The sequence below is a fragment of the Zeus faber genome (assembly GCF_960531495.2).
Source record: "Zeus faber genome assembly, chromosome: 9".
In the NCBI taxonomy this organism is placed as follows: domain Eukaryota; kingdom Metazoa; phylum Chordata; class Actinopteri; order Zeiformes; family Zeidae; genus Zeus; species Zeus faber.
Window position 1 is genome coordinate 17,321,523 of NC_137197.1, and position 25,201 is coordinate 17,346,723.

A 25,201-nucleotide genomic window follows, 5' to 3' on the forward strand; every position below is an offset into this window, starting at 1 on the left:
GGAGCGAGAATGCACATGAGAGCGGGAGGAGAGGAGAGCGGGGGGAATACCGGGAAGAGCGAGAGAGAGAGAGAGAGATAGGGAGAGAGAGAGAGAGAGAGGGAGGGAGGGAGGGAGAGAGAGAGAGGGGGGGAGGGAGAGAGAGAGGGGGGGATGGAGAGAGAGGGGGGGGAGGGAGGGAGAGAGAAACGGGGAGGGGGAGAGCAGGGCGAGGCGAACGGAGAGAAAATAAACGAGTGGAGTGGAGAGATTTGTGCGGAGAGGGAGGGGTGTGAGGGGAAAAAAACGGGGAGAGAAGAGGTGGAAAAAGGGAACGAGAGTATGAGTCGGAAAAAAGTTTTCCCGCGCGTGAACAGGTACAAAGTGGATTGATGGAAAACTTCAAACAAATTCAAAATTAAAGTCAGTTATATATGAATCTTAACTTACTAAAATGATTCTAATCTACGTACAGTGAGTACTGTAATAACATAGTAAATACAGCAATAATTTATTATTATAATGTATACCTTATACTCTTACTCTTAATTCATCCTGTGTATAGAATCCCATTTGTATATTCTGTATATATTTATAAATGTAACTATTTCTGCTTTGAAATGTTCATCTATTTGTGTATATTTGGCAAATAGAATTTTAATTAATTTTTTTAACTTAATGTTTTCATTCTATTTAGTTTTATTTATATATATATATATAATTTTATTATTGTATATTTTTATTATTTCAATATTTTTTCACACATGTTAACTTTGTCGTCTGCTCCGCCGGGTGCTTTTTACATGTACAAGGAATACATGTAAAAAGCACCGGGCGGAGCAGACGACAAAGTTAAAATCCATATTGTGTACAGCAAAAAGAAAACGCTGTAATCAAATTCACAAATTCCCCAAAAAACCGTCCCAAGGGCACAGGTCGGTTGTTGAAGAAGTCCTTGGAGGTTAAATTGAAAGATTAATGGTTTTACAATGCGGAGCTGAGATTTATTCATTTTAACTTTAGAGGAATGTGACACAGGAAAAACACTTGACAGAAGGATTTTTTTTGGGGGGGGGGCGTGTGTTCAGTCACGGCGTTTCCACACAAGGTTACAGGGAACTAGGATTTCAAATGTTACTTTCAAGTGCAGTTGAATTGCTTGAACCTCGGACAAAATAAAAATAATAGTAACAACGACAGCGCTGCGATCCAAAAATCTCAGCTATCTTGGGTCGATTTTGAGGTCACGTAGATCGAGCCGTCACAGTTATTACGTAACGGCCTGATCGCCATTATTTGAGCTGACCGCCATCATTTTGGAAAATCCTCGGATCGAGCATCATATCAAAACACATCTTTTCATCCAAATGTCGAGGGAATTATAATCTAACGCGAGAAGTGTTGAAATAAATGTGAACGTCAATAGGTGAAGTAGGTGATTTTCCATCAGTTGGGTTCAGGTAAAATAACTGTCTCCCCAAATTTCTTACGTTCCAATGTTTAATTTCAATAGCGAGTCCTTCTGAAATCGGTAGAATTATTATTATTATTATTATTATTATTATTATTATTATTATTATTATTATGTTGATGATGATTATCATTATTACTATTATTATTATTATTATTATTATTGTGATTATGATGATGATTATTATTAGTATTATTAGTATTATTATTCTGATTATTATTATTACACTACTATAGGCTTATACAATCGCAGTAACTAAAATGTCATGATCGCGGCCGCCCGACGCGCAAAATCTCAAATTTGCGGCCTCGAGAATTGCTGCTCTATTTGCATCGCGGTGAAGCCTAAGGTTTCCACCGGAGCCGGTGGGGTTGAGAGAGAGAAAAACCCAAACGGTTGCAAGGCAGCGGTAAACACACGTATCGCGGAGTGCGAGGGAGGCTTCCCGTGTAAATAAGTAATGAAGGAGCGTGTTCTCCGCTGGATGGACCGGTGGTCAGAAGCTTTCCCCGGAGGACGGCGTTAACGATGCCTTCTCATCCACCCGCCGAGCTGCGCGGGAGCGGACCACCCCTCCGCCCCCTCCGCCTCCGCCGGGCCTGACGGATGGGTATCAAGCCCATCCTCGCAGACGGGAGAGCTGCTCTCGCCGCGTTTGCCGACCAGCGACCGGCGTCTTTACTCCGGACTTGGTAAACACGCCGCGCGCTGAAAGGCACCGGGAGAGGGTTCGTGCCGGGGCCCAATTAGGGCGAAAACTTGACCAAGAGCTCGCTCGATTGTTGATCAAGCCAATTTATTTGCTTCGCTGGGTCCGATCCAGTTAACTGGGGGGGGGGGGGGGCAAAGTCAACAAAACTACGATACAGCAAACTAGCGGAGTCGCACCACGACCGCCATACCATAACAGTACACTCCGGTTCAGATCAACAGCCTCCATCCGGCGGAGTCGTTTTGAGAGTATCGCACGGATCTGGGCCTACTGCCTTCCTCCCTTTGCTTATCCTCTCTTCCTGTCTTGTTCGTTTCCCTCTCTCTCTCTCTCTCTCTCTCTCTCTCTCTCTCGCTCTCTCGCGCTGCTATCCGGTCGGGGAGTGAGCGAGCGCGAGAGAGAGGAGGCCTGCTGTGAAAAGGAGGAAATTCTCAGGGCGATCGATGTGGAGGATTAGGGCCGGCTTTGGGGCTCAGAGGCCTGGATCTGAGCAGTATTCTCAGCGGGGCCTGGAGGAGAGCTGGAGAGGAAAGCCTGAGGGGAGAGCGAGGGAAGGCCAGAGGAGAGGAGGGGAGAGAGCAAGAGCGAACGAGAGAGAGAGAGAGGGGGGGGGGGGGGAGAGGAAGGCCAGAAGAGAGGAGGCAGAGGGAGAGCTAACCTGGAAGTGTCAGGAGGGCTGGGAGAGGCCTGTCAGCCGGGGAATAGAGGGGGAGCAGGGCGGTCAGGGTCTCCATCGGCATCATGAGTGGCGGTGGAGCTCCTGAAGGCTCCACTCTGAGATGTGCGCGCGCACACACACACACACACACACACACGCGCCCCGCCGCACGCACACACACACACACACACACACACGCACACACTCATGCACGCACACACATACAGACGCACACACACACACACACACACATGCCACGCACACACACACACACACACACACAAACAGAAACACACTGATCAGTTTGGTCTCATCATTATTCAGGCCTTGGCGAGGAGTTCCTGCTCAGACTTGAGGGGGAATCAGATTAACAAACAAAGGTAATGTTTATTTTGGGTCTCATAATGGCTTCTCTCTCTCTCTCTCTCTCTCTCTCTCTCTCTCTCTCTCTCTCTCTCTCTCTCCCTCGAAAGAAAACAAACTTTTGGGGAACGGCGGCTCTCTTTTTAACTCGCTAAGACTGCGGCGCACAACAAAGGGCTCCTTCCGCCTGTGTCTGCCTCTGATGCTCATGATTGGTCAGCTCATTCGCTTTCTTGCTGCTTTCCCCCCGAGTCCAGACGGTTGGATCCATGATTCATTTTGGAATGAAGAAAAAAGGGGAGCGTGTGTGAGAGAAGAAACAGCCAAGACCACTGGGAAATTATACGGTGGAGCGCGTGGAGGATCTGGAATTAAACGGCATAATTAATCAAGCAAAAAACAAGCACGTTGCTCATACATTTATTATTTGCATTTTTTCCAGTTCAGTAAGTGTAATCAGCAGATATATGTCGGGGACGCCTCGCCCGCTTGGCGGGACGTCGGGGGCCGTAAACCCGTTCCGACCGATGACCCCATAACGGGATCCGTTCTGCTCAGCGCTCTGTGTTTTACACCGGCAACCGTCTCCGCAGATTGCCTCCTGCCATGGAAGTAATCACCAGAACAATTCCCATGCACCCGCCGATGTTTTCTTTCTCTCCTTTAAATTGGTGTTTCTACAAAATGGGTTCACAACTCTCCGTCCTCTATGGAACGCTCATGCATTATGGATTGTATGCATTTATTTTCTTTAGAACAATTTAGCATGAAGATGTTTGAAGAACATGCGAGTCAGCATTCCTCATCTTCTAAGGCAGTGATTCTCAACCTTGTTCACGTCCGGGACCCTCAGTTTGATGCACTTTGGGCCGCGGACAGCGAGCCGGGAAGTTTTTGTCTCTGGGACCCCAAATCGGAGACGAGTTCTGTTGTAAGATATTGGGGCTGCAGATGTTCCTCTATAATCCCATTCCACTTTTTAGGCTTTATTATTTTTAATATTAGAATATATTCAAAATGTTAATGCTAAAATGTAGTACAATTTATTCTGTATGGTTATGACCATGCACCCGCACTATCAGCAACATACAGTTGTTGTGCATGTTGTTTTGTCCACTAGAGGACATCCCAACCACTCAAAACAAACAACACCATGGAAGTTTGACGGTTGCTATGGGTTGCTATGGGTTGCTATGGACTCCGACACAGTCTGACCGATACATCGGTTTGACCGATTAATCCGCCATTATTTGACTTTTTCGACCATACCGGCAGTCATGCAGCCGATGTGGGACGATTTTTAAATAAGTATAATAAACAATAAAAAAACACTGATTATTTATCCTGTTTTAGTCTGTTTTACACTACTTTTAAGTTACTCACCAAGATAAGCGTAGAATGTTGTCCGTGTTTGTTTACGCTCACGTTTAAACACGGCCCTCCAACCAGAGAGCGATGGTGCGTTCTTGGGAAACTCGGAATACTAAGTTGTTTTGGAAGGGGTTACGCGTTCACTGGAACTAAAAAAACAACAATAAAAAGTTAACGACATATATAATTTCGTTCCTGCCGCCCTATTTGATATGATTTAGTCCAAAACTCCATATCTGTCCCTCTCAATATTGTGATGAGACTTTTGTAAATTTCTTATGGAGGCACCAATAGTCACCCCAAAATATTGTCAAACTATCTATATCAACGTTTTCGTCAAAACACATTGTAACATTTGATTTTGTCAATATCACCCATCCCTACCTTCCCAACTACAGTTGCAGAGACAGCAGTGAAACTATGATCGAAACAGTCATTATTGTATATTCTCTATCGGCGCCTGTGAAGTTTACCCGTTTACCCAGTTTACCCCTGGGAACCTACCCCGAGGACCCCGGGAGGGTCCCCGAACCTCAAGGTTGAGCACCGCCCTTCTAAGGATCCCCCGGCCCGCGGTGCATAAGCACATTCGGCCGGCAGTTTCAAACGTATCACTCGCGAGCTGGTCAATACGGCTTGTTCCCGGAGCCCCGTCATCAATCGAGATATCAATATGGAAATACCACAGTGACCCAGACATTAATCAATGGCTTCCTCGGGGAGAGAAGGAGAACGGGGGGCACCCAAAATCATCAATGAGACAGATTGGCCCGCAGTCAGGCTCGGACAGTCCGTATTGATAAGAGCATTTCCACCTGTAGCGGCAGGAGTGAGCCGGTCGGAGAGACAGGCGCATCTGAATTCAATACCCGGCGCAGCTGCGAGCTGCGGGCCGGAGACACGGCTGAGCGGAGCTACGTGCCGCGACTCATCATCGCAGGAGCCCGGCCCTCTCATCCAGCCGCCCCTCTCCCCCGCGCAACTTCCAGGCGCGCTTCATACTAAAAAGGCCCGTCACGTATAGCCGATACCTAAGTGGCCGGCCAACGACGACTTCAAATTAAGCTCTTTTGTCTTGTACTGCGCGGCTTAGGCTCCCGCTCACTCTCTCTCTCTCTCTCTCCGAGCGGCGCGCCCTCTCTGGAGCTTTTTTTTTTTTTTTTTCTTTTCTTTTCCACAACCTGCTCTTCACCCAAACTTCAAACCGTGAGGGGGCGAGGCCCGAGCCGCCGCTCGCATTCATCCCGCTCTGAGCGGGATTAAGCGCTGTCTCGCTTTTTGACATCCAAATCTTGACCCGATCAATTAGGGCCAATGCTGCTCGTTTGGCTTCCTGCTCCCTGAAAGGAAGTGGGGGTGTGTGAGGGTGAAGCAAGGGAGCCCCCTAGCGGCGCATGCGTGCCAGTGCGTCCGTCGCACAATGGAATGACGTTCACAAAATAACATTCCACCACATTTCTTTGCAATAACACAGTCTTTAAAGTGGTAATAGATGAGATTATTTTGTTAATAAATAAATAAATAAACAAATTATTTTTGAATGTGCTTTTAGCAAATCTTCTTCTAAATGAGAAAAATAAGACGAGAACGTTTCGTGACTTTCGTGAAATTCCTCCGGCGCCGGCTCAAAATTTCACCTCAGAAATTGAGAGCTTTAAGCCAACAATCGAGACCCGTGATTGAAAAGTTATGTTCCTTGTGAAATTAATTCTCCGTGGTCCGTCGAGCGGTGCTGATTTTGATGGCCGGCGTTGACTCCAAATCGGATCTCGCGCCGCGGCCCCTCCTGAGAGGCTTCCCCACAAAGGTTAGAGTTCAAGGGTCGCGTGTCCTGTTTGCACACGGACCTGCCCTTTTCAGGCCCAATCACTCGCTCCTTTTTCCCCGCGCCAGAATGGAGAGATTCACCCAAAGGTCACGGGCATGGATTTCCTTTGGTTTGACTCAATGAAAAGGTCAGATGAGGGCACCCCGAAAATGGCACCGATGCGTTCACGCTGGCTTCACTGCGGGGACCGCAACTGTGGAATGGCACTTGCCGCCTCGCTCCCCGACCATTCTTTCGGGGACCACGGGGATCACATGACCGCCGTGACCTCTTCTAAATCCCTCCGTGGCTTCACTGCTCCTCGCTTATTTGGGAAAGCCTAACGGGTGAACCTCACATACACACACACAGACAATGATTGAAATTAGGGGTCGAGCCAATACAACTTTATAGCCACTGAAATTAGGAATTCAAAACTTTAACCCAGGTATCTATTCAATCTATGACCACTCAATGCCCACTGTAAAGAGTAATAACAACTATAATATACACTCTACCAGATAATTATTGCTCACATTTAGATAAGCCGCTTTAAAATGTGATGTAAACTGCCTCACGGTAACAGATTGTAATTCTGATTTAGACGGGGTAATCATCTTGTGCCAGTTCAGTTTAATGCAGTCATGGTCTAGGTGGTCTTTTTTTTTTTACAAAATAATTATAAAGAGATTTATAAAATTATGCGGCATCAAAGAGGAAATTCCTCCAAAGACGCTCTTAGGTGTGGGGTAGGGACATATATCAAACATATGACTAAACAAGCCCAAAACAGTGTTTTTTTATTAGATGTCCAATGTCATTACAATTTAAAGTCTACAATCTACCGATTTTATTTAAATTATGAAAGGGACAAATGGACTTCAGTCTTCAAAATAAGATTTAAGTAGTGCAATAGGTAACTACAAATGTGTAGTAAAATGAAATTACATTTGATCCATTAATTTTAATTTGTCTTACGAAATCGGCATCTCATTTTATTCTGCATTTCATTTAAATAAACCCAAACTATTTCTTAGGATTATTTGACCACTATTTAAACCAGTTCAAAAACCAGGTCACCAGGCGGCCACTTCTCGCTGCACATACCTCGCAGTAAACCCCCCCCCCCCCCCAAAAAAAAAACAACCTGTGAAGAAGAGACGTGAGACGGCTGTTTTACAAGATTTGATTTATTAACTATGATACAGATCACATAAGGCCTTGCTGTATACACCATCCCCAGACAAATTACCAAACTGTTTGCAATAATGACAGCTTTTTTTTTTTGTTTGTATCTTTTCAGAATACAGTACTTTTGTGCCCCCCCCCCCACCCCCACCCGCCATTATCTCTTTATATTTTAGGTCAACTTTAAATAGTGAGAGTTGTGGAGCCCTCTTCCATCATCGGGAAGAAATCATGCATTATACTGGGCTGGACTCTCAACCATTCACAAATAAAGTGTTAAAAAATGCTTTGTATTTTTTAATTAATAAAATAAAACAAACTTTTTTTTTTTTTTTCTATCACCATTGACTAAAGGGCAACGTGTTAGACCCCCTAACATACAAATTAACAACCATTTGAATATAGTTTTGCTTGTTTTTCATTTTAACTTAACAGACATCTGTCACCATTGTTGCAAAAGAAATGATAAAAGGAAAGAAAAGCAATGCAGCCACATGATCGCCGAAACCAAAGTCACATTTTATAATACCATTGTTTTTTTGTTTTTTCTCCCCAAAGTGTCACTTTGCTTCCCACTGTTTTTTTTTTTGTTTTTTGTTTTTTGCACAGTCTTTGGCTGCCTCACAGTCGGTTCAGTATTAACACATGGATTTACATCGGCAACACTACTGGCTGGCATTCACACACAAGTACCAGTGGTTACCCCTTCCTCCCTCCATATCCCAAATAATGAAAATCCCCTTTAAACGACGGTCTGTCCGTCTCCAAGCCCCTCCCCCCATCCCATCTCCCATTAGTCGTTTTCTCTCTCTCTCAGGGTGTGTGTGTGTGTGTGTGTGTGTGTGTGTATATAATCTTGTCCAGCTAACAGGGGAACAGAGCCGAAAGTGATGGCGAGGAGATCCGCCTTCCTCTTCTTCAGGTGTACCTGGAAAACTGCTGAGCAAAGCAAACTGGGATGTAAGCCAAGTTCAACACTCGAGAAAACACACACTCTTGGTCTCCTAAAGTTACACACAAAGTGTTCGTAAGAAGTGTTGAATGGTTTAAAAAGAAAAAAAAAATCTTTAGGGGGTTTGTGATAAGACTTAAGTGATTAGCTTGAAGATCGTCCGTTTTACACAGATGGTTTTGAGACGTACACCAATGTGATTCCAGTCAAATTAATGAGGAAATGACCTTGGTGAGTGCTGGTTAAAAAACACAGAAGCTCACGTACACTCTCTCTCAAGCACACACGCTAAAAAAAAAAAAAAAAAAAAAAAGATACAAATGCCAATTTATTCAATCAGCCTCGGCGATGCTCCTGGAACCCAAACTCATTGGTTTCTAGGGTGAAGGCAGAGCCTGCCATGGAATTCTGGGATGCTCCGGCCCAGTCATGTCGCCTGATGAATGGACTGTCTGTTCGCTCTGCCCTCACTCAGACCCGATCGTCTCATCGAGACAGAGAGGGGCTCAGATGCAGTGACAGAATAGGACATCAGTGGCAAAGTGCGGCGCAGTGGTTCCATTATGAGAACTTTCACTGAATCTCCATAAAAAAAAAAATGGTTTTAATTTCTGCGCTCAGTGGTATAATGTGATGCAAGTGGATTTACTGATGCATGCAGCAGTGGTTATAACTGATTTCATCACGGCAAATTCACAGATCTGTGATGGTCTGAGCCCGATGTGGGCTGTGATGCAAGCTCGGGCTCACATATTTAACTGTTAGTTGGAAATACGATGCTAGCATCTCGTATATAGGGGCTGAATGATGAGTAAACAGATTGTGTTTGGAAGTGAAAAAATAGCACCAGGAATGCGTGGCGATATCGTTCACTTGTGTGTTGAACTGAAGGGAGGCCTGCCTTGTGGCGAGAGGGTGCGGAAACACGTCAAAATTGTAATCTCATAAGATCTGGAACAGTGTTTTATAACCTTCTATAAAGTATCTGCGCCTTGCGGGCACTTAAATTCACTGGGCATCTAATAAAGAGACCTGTAGACAATATCACTAATAGAATAATAGGAAAAGCAGGGAAATGCTGTTCCGGTACACCCATGCAGTCAGCAGGTGGGGTCATGACCGCAGTGCACATTTTCTCCTCTAGATGTCAGTGTTGGGCTCCTAGAGATGTCAGTGACTTGATGGGTTAAAGTCAATGTCTTCTTCTTTCTTGGTAGCGTCTAATTGGGATGTGCCTAAAAAGTGCTCCGAAAAGTGCTTCAAAACAAGGTCCTTGTAATCCGATCTAGCACCGAGCCGACAAGTCAAACCGCCGCTGCCTCAGCGAAGCCACGGAAGCAATGGAAAAGAATGTCCCAAGACTGACGTTGGGCATACTTAATCTACCTCATCACATCGGTAAAACACAAGGGCTCACGAAAACCTACAGACGTAAAAAAAAAAACAAAAAAAAACACGCAAGCATTTGCACGCACACCAAGGCCACTGAATTAAGTCCAGATTTCTGAGTGACAATCCTCTTAAATTAACAATTGGAGCATTAAAGGATAGTGCATGAAAAAAGGAAGAAACCTGAATCCCAATAAGAAAACCCCCCAAAAAATAGAACTACCATAATAGAACTACACAAATCCTCTTAACCCCAAGGAGCACCCGCCTTTCTGTTTCCTAGAAGATCCGGTTGGTTGAGATTTTTTTTTTTTCCTGCCTCTACAAATCTTACTGTCGCAACTAAAACTTGTACATCCATGCGTGAGGTGTGTATAAGTGGATGAACTTTGTGTGTGTGTGTGTGTGTGTGTGTGTGTGTGTGTGTGTGTGTGTGTGTGTGTGTGTGTGTGTGTGTGTGTGTGTGTGTGTGTGTGTGTGATCGTGCACGCCGATAGATCGGAATGTTGAAATGAGCGTCGGCGGACGAGTCCTTCTCCTTAGTGAGCAGTGAAGCGGGTCTCCTCTCGACAGCGGTTGAACGCCCTCTGGTCCAGGCCTCCATTGTTCATCTCTCTCTCTCCCCAAGCCGGGGTCTCTGGGACGTGGGGAGGTGAAGCAGGTAGGTCAGAGGGGCCAGAAAACAGCAAAAAAAAAAACAACCCAAAAAAACAAAAACGCTGGCAGGCACACTGGCCACTGGGTGTGGGCATCTTTGCGTCTGTCTGTGAATGTACTGTATGTAACTGCCATCGTGGCTAGGAAGCCCGATACGATGCACACCCGAAAAAAGTCCATGTTTTTTCCTGCACTGTCTGCATGTCCAGCAGGAGTTGTTAAAGGAAAATTATTTTTTAACCTTTGCCTATTTTCTCAATACTGAATCAATTGAAAAGACTCAATCGCTCAATTTGCCTCCTTATGATATAAAACAAAAATAGCGGCCTCTTCCTTTAACTCCCACAATGAATTCCGCTCTGTGTGTGTGTGCATGTGAGTGTGTGTTCTATCGCGAGGTATGGAGGTACTCTAAGGCAAGGAGGATCGGTCCCGATGAAGTGAGAGAGAGAAAAAGGGATGCAGTGGTGTGGAGCTGCTAACGCCTGCCCTTCAAAACGATTGTCTCTGAGGTTCTCCAAGTGTCCCTGTGTCCATGTTTCCCAAAGTAACGGAGCTAACGGAGATCCCAGAGCTCCTCTCTCCCCCCCAAAAAACAAAAAAAAAAACCCCACAAAACAATAATGTCTCGTTTTCCTCATCACATACTGCATGTCGATCACTGTCTCCGAGCATCTTTTTCCCGACAACTTCCTTCCGTCTGTTTTCAATCTCTCCGCTGCTTCTGCTTCTTTCCAACCTTCAAAAGCTCTTCTCCTCCGCCCAGACGTCTCTGAATCTCAGCCTCTCTTCTCCATCACTGTCCCTCGAACCCTGGTTCACAGCGTGTGTTGTTCCGTAGGGGGGTGGTGGGGGTGGTGGGGGTGCAGGGAGGGGGGCAGCAGGGCGGGGAGGGGGGACTGCGTGGTGGGGGGCGGAGACTGCGGCGGGGACTGATGCTGCTGTTGGTGGTGGTGGTGGTGCTGATGGTGGAGGTGGTGTTGGTGGTGGTGGTGGTGGTGGTGGTGGTGGAGCGGCGGGCCGTAGTGCGGGATGACAGGCGGCGTGGCGGGGAGGACGTAGGGCGCCGGCGACGGGGTCGGGGAGGAGGAGTAGCCTCCGGCCATGCAGGAGTAGGCGGAGGTCCCCCCGCCCGAGCCGAGGGTGGTGGTCGGGGAGCCCGGGAGGCCGTCGGCCAGCGGCTGATTGTAGAAGAAGTAACAGCACTGCTGAATGAAGCTCTCGATGATTGTCTGATAGGTGCGCGTGGCCGTCAGTGCGTCCATGGTGGTGAAGTCGGGCCTCATCAGCGTCGGCCAGAAACAGATGGAGAGGTTCTCGCTGGTCATCAGGTTGGCTCGGTTGTTCTGGCTCACCCTGGTGGAGCGACAGCGGAAATGTTGCCCCATGAAGCATCACAACCGTCAAGCCACACTTTAATAAAAGTTTCATGAAAATAACCAATTTACTTTTTTAATAACTTGCAGTCTACTAAAAACCTAGATAGAATGGAGGAATCACATTAAATATGCCAGCATACTGTGAAAGATTTTAACTTAAATTAAGAACAATGCAGGCTATATAAGAGAATTAACTTCTCTTATATAGCCTGGCTATTATAGGTTTGCCTGGTTCGCCATCAGTCATCTATGAAGCCCCACCCTGATAGTCAAGCTTCACGTTTCATTAGAGCTTTCTGTTATGTCTCTCCTCTATTCTGTTCAATCAAGAGTACAATTTTTTATCTTTTAATTTCATTACATAACGATTGTGTGTTCCCTACACATTTTTCTCAGCTAATGAGAGTCCAGCTGCGATACAATGGTACAAAGAGCAAGCAGTGAGTGCTGAGCGTTAAATCAGCTGATTATCGGTATTTAAAAAACGCTGGTCGTGCGCTCCACTATTATTGCGGCGCTTGCAATTGAGGAATCGGCTTCACTCAGTACTGCAGACCCCGCCCCGACGGTTCCCCTGAAAAAGTACCACCTCGCTTGCGGGAACCATGGAGTGGAACCAATTACAAAAATGACGTCCCTCTTGTGGAAAGAGGCCAAAGCACCAGGAAGTAAATTCCTGGTTCCTGAAACCGTAAACCGCCCGATCTGACGACCAGTGACCGAAACAGTGCGACGCCTGTGTGCTGTGCTCCTGGACGCGTTTCTGTGATGTCACCACTGGGTCGCGGGACTGTGTGACTGGTGGTGCAGTCAGTGGCGCCTCCGGCCCCCTCCCCCCTCCCCACTCACTTGTTCAAATGGCTGATGACGTATTTGAAGACCTCGTAGTTCTCCCTGGGGAAGCGCCGCAGGATGTCCTTCATCGTCTGGAACCTCTGCTCCCTGTCGTTGATCTCTGAAGAGGAAGAGAGGGGGGGGAAAAAACAACAAAAAAAAAAAAAAACGCGAAAAAGGACGATTAGGGAAACTTTTTAAAATGGGATGTCTGGGAGCACAGAGCAGGGCTGAGGAGCACGGAGGAAGCAATTTGATTCACTTCTCTACATAAGACTGTCAAGTACATGGTCATTTCCTTCAACAACAGTTTGAGTTTCACACATCCCACCGACTGGCACAGGCGCACAGCGAGGTTTTGAAAAGGGACTTTGAGATGCCGCGCACACCCAGCAAATGCACAACACGACAAAAAGATGGAGAAGAAGCGACGCAAGCGGCAGTCACACTCCCTTACAGATAGCAAAAACAATACATCTTGCACACAGGCCGCATGGGGTTTGCACACACACACACACACACACACACACACACACACACACACACACACACACACACACACACACACACACACACACACACACACACACACACACACACACACACACACACACACACACACACACACGTAATGGTTAAAGTAGGGAGTGAGTCAGAAAAGCTGACGTCACCACTGTCCCTGAAGATGCTGTGCTGAGGCAGAGGGACAGAGGGAGGGGGTGGGGGGGGAGAGAGGGAGAGAGAAAAGAGACCCCCAGATTTTCTCTTCCTCTACAGGATTTATGATCTAAGAATATATATTCCTCCAAAGTCAGTGTGGATCAGGAACGGATCTGAACTTTGGGCGAGTGAAAACCAAAAGCAGAACAATTCCTCCTGCAGTGTAAACACCAATAATTATAACACCAATAATTATAACACCAATAATTACAACACTGTAACAACACAATTATCAACGGAGGAATGTTTAGTATTGTATCAAACCGATCCAGTATTTCACTGTTAACATCGTATTTCTTATCTTCTTCTGCTTGTGATCCCGTCCTTCACTTTTTCTCCCCTACACCTCAACAGCTACTGCTGGGCCGCACACAAACACACACACGCATGCGCACGCACACACACACACACACGCACAGCTTTGTCAGTGAGTGACGGCAACCCCTCCGGCCTGGGGGGTAAATCTCTTTGCTGCGATGCTAGACTAAGCTACGCCTTAAATCTCCATGCAGAAGGATTAGAGCGCACAGAGAAAAAGGGAGGCTCTGCTGGAGGGAGGGGCCTGCACGTTTATCTCACATACGACTGCTTCTTCATGACTTCATTCAGGCTCCGCTGCCCAATGCAGCCTCCGTTATATCCCATCATCCCCACGCTCTCCATCCCCCGGCCCAAACCATCTGGAAGGGGTTTTTTTTTTTTCGGTCTTTTTTTTTTTTTGTTTCCTTTTTAAAATTTTTTTTTTAATAGAAAATCCAATTCTCCCCCTGGACGTATTTTTTTACCGCTAGACTTGCTGGTTAGGTGAAGAAAGTTAAAATGAAGGAAAGGATTTTAGGCAGGGCTCAACATTAATGGTTCTCCGGTTGCCCGGGACAACCAGATTTGGGCCATTGTCAACCATCTTGTGTGGTATGGTCACCTCATTGTCAACCACTTTTCGTATGTTTAAAAAAAAAAAAAAAAAAAGGCCATCTGTTTCGAAACTCTAAATTTCATTATCAGGCATCCGAGCAAAACTTATTAGCTTTTAAGCGTTCAAGAGAAAAGTTTGACTCTAGGCTAGATATTGATGATTGCATTGTTTACCTGAAACCAAGACAGTTAACAGCAACTTAAACCCCCCTGCCCCAGGACTTACTGAAGGCCTCCACCAGATCTCCCTGCATGTTGTAGGGCACCAGAGGCTCTGGCAGCTCAGAGAAGAAGGCCTTCATGGCTCCCGCTACCGTGTTGATGGTGAAGTCCTTCTCCACCAGATCCAGGTTGTAGTCTGTGAAAGTGAGGATGGTGATTGTGGAAAGAGATAAAGATAGACAGATAAAGATAGACAGGATGTATAAGGAGCCCAAAGGAAAAAGGCACACAAAAAATGAATATCCTTAATGTCTTCTGGGTGCAAAAATAATAGTATATGTATATGTTGCACTGCACATTTGGTATAAAAGGATTTATAGATAAACTTCAGCTAATTATTGACTTATTGAGCAAACTAGAGTTTTTGCAAGATCCCAGGCCCTACTACACCGACCGGCAAGGTTTGCGATATCATCCCTGCAGCTACAGCTCACAAAGATCTAGAGCTAATGTACTATTCTCTCTTACAATCCTGCTAGCCTTCAGATCGGTGAATGAGCAAGATAAATTGATTAAATTCAAAAAGTCAAGTCCTGAATGCTTATTCTCTTTATAAAAAGGTAGCACGAGAAGCTGAGAGCCACAAAGAGGGCACAACAGATATGAGAAGGAGATTCTTTAGTAGACATACAGGAGCTACTGCTCCAGTAGTTGCTTGAGCACTTCAGATGCTACTTTCCCTGTACCCAGTTATCTACGCCTTTTAAAAAGCTGATGAAGTGTCATCGACATGGCGACAGGACAGCTGGGCTGTAGTTTCGGGTGTAATTGGATTGTACTCTTGGCCTTTGGTTCAGAACCATCTGACACAGACCTTCAGCTTTGATTATCTGAGTTGGATTCAACATCAGCCAGGTGTGCACACTTACAAAAGTTAAATTAACAGTAGGCAGACACACAGACACACACACACACACACACTCACTCACTCACTCACACACTCACACACTCACACACACACACACACACACACACACACACACACACACACACACCAGTGAACATGCTTCATTAACCAAACCAATCTCTATGTAATTAACTCCCCAGACCACCCACACATACATGGACATGTTCACGTGTGCATATATGCACACGTGAACTCTCACACACACCGACACACAAGATGGTATAGTGAGGAGCATGGTCCAAAGGAAGCGATGGCCAATTCCCTCTGTAGAATTGATGGGTCCAGATGCTCCCTAGTTAATTAGCTGGATCCAGTCTACAAACGGCTTACAGATAGAGACAGGGCACACCAGTGGCACCTCCACAGCCTTCTAATGCATGCAAAGCACGGTTACTGAACTATACGCCTTAATATGCACCGCAGATTAAATTGGTATGAATATGTGTGTGTTTGGTCACTCACCTTGGTCAAACTGTCGCTGCATGCTCTCCATCTCTGCTTTGTTCCCGCTGACCCTGTAGATCCCCTCTGTGGTCAGGCCTGATGGAGGCCAACAGCCAATAAAAGAAAAACAGAAAGAAAGGAAAGAGGAAGTGAAAGGTTATTAACTTTTCAGTTGTGGATATTCATAGGTCATAGAAATAATCACCCAATATCAACATTGCCTTTCATCCGTCACTTTAAAGCTGTAGAAACATTATAGATAATTAACACACCAAATATGGTAATGCAGCTGAACTCTGCAGGACCGCAAGGACAGAACTGTTGAAGCTGCTGTAATGACCACTCTATGCCCAATATCACCCCTATTTATTGAACTGATGAAACACACCTGATGGGTGCACCGTGCACTACTATGTAACACTTGTTTCATGTATCATGTTTCACACTGAAATTAACTGATGGAAAGTGGAAGAAGTGTGTTTCCAAATAATTGAACACCGTTCGTCATCACCTCCAGTCGTATATCATCACCGCGGGCAAATTTCAACTCAAGTTATGTAGGATGGAAGGAGGCATAGGAAGGAGTGGAGTGAGTGAGAAGAAAAGTATAACAGCATATATGTGAGGGGGGTGTAAGAATGAGTTTCACCTCACTTCTCCATGCCCCCAGTAAAGCCAAGATAACCATCCATTTCTCATTCTCATCACTCTGTTTCTTCTCTTTCCCCCCTCCCTATCTTAACACTTAATGTGGCGGCACAAGGAGACAAAGAGCGATCCAGAGGGAGGAAGAGAGATAGGGAGTGGCAGCGGGAGAGAGAGGGCGGCGAGATAGAGAGAGGCAGAGAGGAAATGAGAGAACCCTCTGTCCAGGCGCACAGCATCGATCCCTCTTTTCTACCAATCAATTACCCACAAAAGCTTTTCTTGCCAGACACCAGGAAAAACAGGGATGAAGGGGAGATAGGGAGTGGGGGAGTGGAGCAGGTGGGGAGAGGCAGATATGGGTGAAAAAGAACATTTCAAAGCAGGGGATAAGACTGAGTCCACCGAGGGATGGGAGAGATATCAGGGGATTCTGGGGACATTTAGGAGTTAAGGGTCAGATTGATGAAAGGGAGAATGAGGAAAAAACAGAGAGGGAAAACGGAAGGGTAGAAGTAATAAAATGAAAAGAGCAGGGCTGAGAAATGATGGAGACGACATGGAGAAATTTAAAGGGTTTAAACAAAGGAAGTGGTCACAGGAAATGGAAGAGGAAGGAGAGGATGAGAAAAAACCAGCATGGAAGGAAAGAGCATGAGTATAACTTTGAAAAGAGGGCTGAGCAGACCTTAGGTGGAGAGGTGAATCCTGAACTGTGAATATGTCAGGACAACAGTGTTGGCCTACTCCAGGGTCAAACTAAACACGAGAACTTCCTGGGGTCAAACCAAACAAGGGCACTTCCTGTGGCCAACAATTGTCCAAACAAATCTGCATCCTCTGATGATGTAGCTCTTAAAGCCCCGGTAAAAAATCCAAGCCAGAAAAAGGTATTTGTCATGTAATCACATGCACATCGTATAAAGAAATTGTCTTTGCCCGAATGTTTTTTTATATACATCAAATGACTGGTATATACACCAACTTGACAGCTACACACAAATAGGGTTGCTGCAGCTACAATTAAATTATATTTTTTACATTTCTGAATGGATTTGAAAATTGTAACATCGACACTTTGTTTGGACCATTTTCCATTTAAGTTAAATACCACCATAGTTACACATGCATTTAAATGTATAATTACTGTATTAAGACTCTTTTTGGTCATTAAATATCATTGCAATGTACCTCAGATGGTATACTAAAAAGTAGTAATTCTCATAATGTATAAAATGTCAAAATATCGATATAGAATATCATGGGACATCTCATCAATATCGGATTTAATCAAATCGTGACCTTTTGTATCAAAATCAAATTCTGAGATCCTGTCCAATCGAGCACTATCAATACACGTACATACACACATAAGTATTAATATTTGGTACATAAGAGACAGTAACTCCATCTGTATGACAGGCCAGCTGCTCCGAAATCATACCAAATTGCAATGTGTCCCAGGGTCAATCAACTCTAGGCTGATTTCATAGGTCACCGGAGACAAGCAGTTGCTCAGGGTGCTGCCCTTTACGTCACTATGGAGACTGCTAAAGCCAGCAGATATGCCCAAGTATTCTTACATACACTCCCTGCCTCAGCACCCATGGGACTGGTGCAGTGCAGCTAGCTGGGACTAGACAACTGTTCGGTGGAGACTGATGTTATACTACAGTATTTTTTCCCCACCGAAAAATAATCTTGGAAAATAACACAAAATACCACATCCACTCCTATAATTATCAAGGACATAAAGAGGAAAGGGACAAGCTTGCGGGGTGCCTAGGACGGCGGGGAACGCTGATATTTAGAGAAAATATTAATGTAAGCCATGTTTATGAACAATATGAGTATTTTGATAAAAGTACTTGTCTTGCCAAAATCGATAAGGCCCAAAATGATGAGTAGAATAATTCAAAGACTTAGAAACAGATAGTGGACACCTTGAGATATATACAAGCTAGAGCACATAATAGCTTAATGACTTAAAATGAGAAACGTTTGGCACCATTGAAAAAGCCAGTGGCTAGACAAGGAGACATCATAGGTGGAAGAAGCTTAAATAGTCATATACTGTGCTTGGTACAATATTGGCTTATAAATGTGCATTGTAAATGTCTAGCGTTCAACAACAGCATATTTGCAATGCTTTCTACTTTTATGTGCAAAATTAAATGTATATTGATGATACAAGTGTCTCTGCATGTATTCATGTGGAGTGTCTCAGTTTGCTTGGGTGGGCGGAGCGAGCTAACTAACTAGCTGGTATTTCTGTCTGCATAATACTATCATTGAATCTGGCTGGAGGCTGTGAGAGACAACAGTTTTGTGTCCTTGCTTCCAATCCAAACAAACACAGAGACTCAAGCTTACACACACACACACACACACACACACACACACACACACACACACACACACACACACACACACACACACACACACACACACACACACACACACACACACACACACACACACACACACACACAAAAGAGCCGATCCCAAAGATTCTTCTAATATCCTACTATGTGATATTGATCGCAAGAAGGAAGCTTTAGGGCAGAACATTACCATCAAGAACCCGACAACCAGCGTGCGCGCGCACACGCGAGGAATAGAATAAACAAGCGGAGAGAATATATATTAATATTTATCAAATTCGTAACTAAAGGTTTACCTATTTCAATCCTGAACACTATGAAAGGTCATGGATGTATATGAATGAAAAAATGTATTAAAAAGATCTTCTGCGAGAACTGAGATTGAGCCCTGTCCTGGAACAAACCAGAGGTGATATATTTCCTTTGCCAGACCAACCTCCATACTGCAGCTTAATGCAGGCACTGGAAGTTTTCAAAGGCTTCAGTAATCCACGAATAGAGAGGAAATCTTTAATCAGGAAAGAGATTACAGTGGAATGTTCTGGCGGTCTATTTCAATAAGCCATGACAATCCTTTGCAAAAAAACAACTGAAAAAAAACAACAAACAATAGAAAGTCAGTGTCACCTTTTTAAGCCCGGTACAGTCCATTTTTGGAGAAAGTGCAGGATACAGTAAAGCCCCTTTCACAGATAGTTCCTGGTAAATTACTGGGGTAACCTTTTCGGCACTAATCACACATGCAGCTACATTCCAGAACATTACCGTCTTACACCTTTTCACACATGCCGGAATAGATGGGGCAAGGGATAGTCCGTTCCAGAGTAGATGCAATCGTTTATACAATCTGTGTTGACGACGTACTTACAAACCAGCGCTTGGCTTCCACGCTCCCCGCCCCTCTCCCTCACCTGACGGAGTGGGGGACAGAGTCCCGTCCCCGGACGCAATAACGCCGACCCAATGTTATTAAATCAGTGTCATCATTTTCAACCTGTCCTACACTCTCTGCCTCCGGAGATGGAATGTTCACCACTCGTTCTACCTCTCCTTGTCCGCTCCTTCCCTCTACGACTCCACACAGCTGGCAGGTGAACGTACAATTGTGCCCGATGTCCCCGCAACGCACCCTAACGGAAATGGTACCAAGTCGAGGGTGGGGAAATTTACACTCCTCTTCCCTGCAGCGACTGCTCCACCAAATACTTGTCTACGGTCTAAAGCAGCGAGTCTTGTGGTAATCTCCAGCCCCTTCCCAATTTAGACTGAAAGCCGTCAATCTATGGTCAAGAACTCCTTCATCCGTTTTGGACTGATGAATTACTGAATTATTGATTGACTTAAATTAACCCATTTGTTTCCCCCAACTAAATCAAACAGGTGTGGAGACAATTATTGATTATTAAATATTAAAGTAGAGGTGGGATGCTAGACTAGTGAAATGATCTTTACCATGATTTTTGTTTCAGATGACCAACTATTATCTTCACACGCTCAAGCATGACTAGAGCTCACAGTAGGCTATCGTCCTTACCCATCAATTCCATCAATCCAAATGCCACATTGGTTAATATTGAATACTTGAAGGCTATACACAACGCTATTTTTATTGGAATGTCCATACAAAGGAATGAAAGGGTTTTGTTTTTTTTCCACCTTGGTATCAAAATCAGAATCAAACATGTGGAAGGAATGTGTTTACTCTAACAGCTGGTGGCAGACTGAGTGGCAGACGAGCGGCTCGGGGCAGTAGGGCACCAGAACATCTTGGCGGGGGGGGGGGGGGGGGGTCAGCATCTGGGCACCAGGCTAGCAGGGTCGGGAGAGGCTAGCCAGGCCCATCTGCGCACCCACTCCCGGAGGAGAGCCGAAGCCAGAGGAGAGGAGTGGAGGGGCTAGAAATAGGTACTAAGCTTGCACATCAAGACTATCAAACGAATTCAAGCCAATTCAAAGAATGACCGTAAACTGTAAAGAAGAGAACAGGATGTTGCCATCTTCCGTTTCTACGGTAATAACACAAGAGTATAAAAGCAAATTAGAAATATGAAGTAACAATTTGGGTAGGCTAATATTGTAAATAACTGAAAGAGCAAATGGTTCGAATGGTCATAAATATCAAGTACTTATTTTTTTAAATTGTATCCGTGTTTCATTCTGCCAGCCTCGACTGCCCTCCATTGACACCAACGCACAAAGGAACATGTACCACACAGACATTTGGAACCAATTCCAAGAGAGAACCATTGGTAACATAATAACACATCATTTTTATTTTGTGATGTTATTGTAATGGTGCTGTCATTGACCGTGACTGCCATTGGAATTGTGTTGTGGGTGTAAGACGTGTGTGTGTGTCCCGTTTTACAGAGAGCTGCAGAATTCTGGAAAAAGTGAACTCTCTTTAACATACCAATAAGGATAAAAGCAGGAAAAAAAGAGACAGGTTGGAAAAGAGCCGATTTAGAAAGCGCCATAGCCCGTCTCGACATTTGAAACCTTGAGCGCTGCAGCCTTATGGTGTCTTTACATGTCCGCGGCGTGCGGCAGTTCAACTTCACGGCCTTACCCGTCGTTTCGATGAAGCGTATGCACTTCTCGATGAAGACCGGGATCGGCCGCTCGGGGGTGACCACATTGACCAGCGGGACGCCAAAGTAGTTGCTCTCGATGGGCTTTGAAATGGAGTGCCTGGGCTTCTGACGAGTTTTCTGGAAGGAGAAAAAGAGAGACGAGAAAGCGAGAGTTCTTTTGAGGCATTAGAACAGAACACTTTGTGTTATTTCATCCTTGGGAAGTGGTTGACTTCTCCAGTTTTGACGTAGGTAGGAAATTCAGCACTAACTGGCGTTCGAGGTCGCTGCACTCTCACAGTGGGAGTGATTCAGTTGGGCAATATCTTTTTTTAATATTGAACCAATTCTCTAATGACCATATGATTCTCTTTCTCCCTCCCTCCCCCCCTCTCTCTTACCCCCCCCCTCCCTCCCTCCCTCCCATACCCCTACAACAACATCTCAGTATCGCTGAGGCAGCGGCGGTAATTGCGTTGGGCTCTAACTGCGTTCAGCGGGAATGTTTCGTAGGCTCAGAGGGCAGAATCTCTAGTAGGTCTGCACAGCCCCCCGAGGCTCTGCACTGGCAGGCGAGGTGGGGAGGAAGGGTTGCATGGCTGGCTAGTTCTGCAGGCCCAACAGGCAGACAGGCAAGCGGACAGACAGACAGGCAGAGGGAATGGGCAGCGCATCGCTCATTAGGCAGAAAAGAAAAGAGCTCGGCTTGCCCTCCGCTCCACTCCGCCAAACTCCCTGACAACAGACACTAACTGATGGTAAAACTAGAGCACAAACACTCCAGAGAGAGACAAAACAAATGAACGGGGGCTCACCTCTTGACTGTCCCCTTCCTCCCTGGCTCAATTTGGACCTTTTCACAAAATGTATTTCCCTGCTGTTTAGATTAATTTTGTTCCAAGTAAGCGAACAGGAGCTCACCTCTCGTCTTTCTTCACCGTTTTATCAGACATTTGTTGGTTTTAGTTCTACTGGTACCTGCTGGGTTCTTACGCCCCTAAGACTGTGACACTCCTTTCTCAACGTAGGGCATACGCACCCATCAGTAGCGATGAAGTTGAAATGGGTGCCAGCATCTGTGCACATGTTTCTCACTCACACACACACACACACACACACACACACACACACACAGTTCAAAAGAGTAGTAATAGGGCGTGACGCTACAACACAGCAGCTTTTTTATCCTTGGTGGTGTTGGGCTGTGTCGTCATAATTCAGCCACGGTTTTCGAGTATAGCCCCGAGTCAGAGAACACCATTTATTTGTGCGCGCTATCACACAGTGTAGTGTGTTGGCATGCTCTATCTTTGCTTAGCAGCCTGCCTTTATGCCTCCCCCTTCATCCCCCATTTTTTTTTTCCCTCTCTTCTCTCCTTTTCCCCACTTTTCCACTGTTCTTTTCCTCTATTTTCATTTTCTGTGACCTCTCTCCCTGCAGTTCTTGCCTTCTGGATGCTCCTTTTAGCTGCTGAGTGCAGCAGGATAGACCGCCTGTGCTGAGAAGACAAAACAGACCGCTGCCACACAGGACAAACAAAGAAACATGCATTGAGAAACAACACATATACACGCATCACACGATATGCTGAAACATAATGTACTTGAGACAATAATCCCCACCCTAGTCCTACAGTCGTTCTCAATAGCGATCGTCTTCCTCGCTTGATTTTTCCTTCCCCAGTGCAATTCTGTCTGGGCCGTTCTGCCATACTCATTTTGTTTTGTTCTGGTTGTATAGGGGGGCATTAAAATGGAACTCGGTGGCTAAGGAATTTGAAACATTCCACTTGCTGGATGAGGGGGTTTTAAAAAAGCTGCAGGAGAGGGAGAGGAAATGTTTCCGGCATCTAGCTGTGTGTGTGTGAGAGCACGAGAGCGAGAGAAAAATTCCACTCAGTCAGTCATAGCCTGAGGTAAAGGGGGTTTAACAGGGACACAGGGTCTAGTTTCTGCCATTTGTTGCTCTCCACAGTACCTCAAAGCAGTAGACATCACCCTAAGGCCTGGGCTGGCAAACAGTGTACACTGCATACATCCAAAACCTTGCCTTATAACCATAAAACCATTAACAAAGCAAGCTGAAAATCAGATTTTGAATCAATCTTGGCCACTAATAGAAACATTTTCCCCTGCACTGAACCAAAGGCTCAATAATGAGTCACTGAGTAGAGATTTCAGGCTGCAGTAGATTTAGAAAAGGAGCCCTATCTATAGACGTCTGCCCATGGTTGATGAAACCTGGTCACCTTGTCAGAGTCCCAATTAACTCATAATGGTTAGTCGTGTACCATTGAAGCTCCTGCCTAGCACTGAAGCCAAAATCAGCATTACCAATTATAGTCATGATTAGGGCTGTACCAAACTCAGAATTTTGTCAGTTTTATCGGATTCGGCTGTTCAATGCAAATATTAGACTATTTGTCATCTGCGGGGGAGGATAAATCAGATAGAAGCTGATTTATCCTCTTATTGTAATTCACACTTATTGAAAAAAGATTGCTCAACTTGAAGAATCGCAGTGTTTCTGACTGATGATTCGACTCGTCGACTTTCAGGGAGCAACCCTGGTAATGATAGCAGCAATGATCTACATTTCTGTGGCTCTGGTTGTCTTGTTGAGTGTCCATGTTTATTATGCAAAACAATGAATATTTTTAGGAAAGGAAATGTTCTTTATGCCTTCCAGGGTAGGGGTCAAGGCCGACAGGGTTAGCTACAGGATAGAACCCCTGGAGCCTTATAGGATTTGGTGACTTGCTCGAGTACCCTGGCAGGGCAGGTGGTTGCTGACACAGAATGACAAATTAAAGGATAGCTTTGCTATTTTTCAGCCCTACTCAACTCTACAACTTATTAAAATGTTGGTTCCCATCATTTATAAACTGTGACAAAAAAAAGAGACAAACTATGAAGAAAATTACCACCTCTGCTACAGTTTCTCAAGTCTTAAAACTAACATGTTAAACAGAAAAGAGAAATATAGAGAGACAGCCTTAATATGGAACACCAGAAAATGGTCCAAAACTGCATTGTTTTAGTTTTGCATAGTTTTTCACAGTTTTACAGACTCTTTTGCAAATCAGCCCTCTAGGCTACATCTATGCTAATGTAAGAGATGAGAAAGAGGAAGTTGCAGGACCTTTTGGAAACCTACTGTAGCCAATGTTATGCCTTGGATGTATTGCAGCAATTGATTGAATGTGTTTTCTGTTATTCAAAACATCTTTAGGGCTTTCCGCGTTGGACTGCATTTAAGCACAGTGAGAAGCTGCAGCAGAGCGCCACATTTCTCAATAGTAAAGCGTTTCTGCTAAGAGCAGTTGTAAATGATAACCAACATTTCAAAAGGGCCAGGGTTGAAAAATAGCGAGTATCTTTTAATGGACAGACTAATCTCTCAAGACTATCCCTACCACCCCAGCCTTATAACTGATTATTTCATAGAAAAAAATACGTACATACATGTAAAAACACACTGGACTTTGAGATAGTTCACCAAGAACTAGGGCTGCACCTGACTAAAGATTTTCCTAGTAGAGTGTTAGTCGTTAGTTCAAGTGATTAGTCGGCTAATCGTCGCACATTTAAGATATTAATTTAATCAATTAAATACATGTTTTTGGGACTT

At 45.0% G+C, this 25,201-nt stretch overlaps 1 protein-coding gene across 1 annotated transcript in view; it reads right to left on the reverse strand.

The window, feature by feature from the left end:
* Positions 1-10,571: 10,571 nt before the first annotated feature.
* Positions 10,572-25,201, reverse strand: part of arhgap35a (Rho GTPase activating protein 35a) — a 66,460-nt gene continuing 51,830 nt past the window's right edge. Inside the window, exons 3-7 of the mRNA XM_080007506.1 lie at positions 21,567-21,708; positions 15,987-16,064; positions 14,622-14,753; positions 12,776-12,881; positions 10,572-11,903 (exon numbers count right to left, since the gene is read on the reverse strand). Coding sequence (XP_079863632.1) covers positions 11,366-11,903; positions 12,776-12,881; positions 14,622-14,753; positions 15,987-16,064; positions 21,567-21,708 — 996 coding nt within the window. The 3' untranslated portion in view covers positions 10,572-11,365. The remainder of the gene's footprint in view (positions 11,904-12,775; positions 12,882-14,621; positions 14,754-15,986; positions 16,065-21,566; positions 21,709-25,201) is intronic.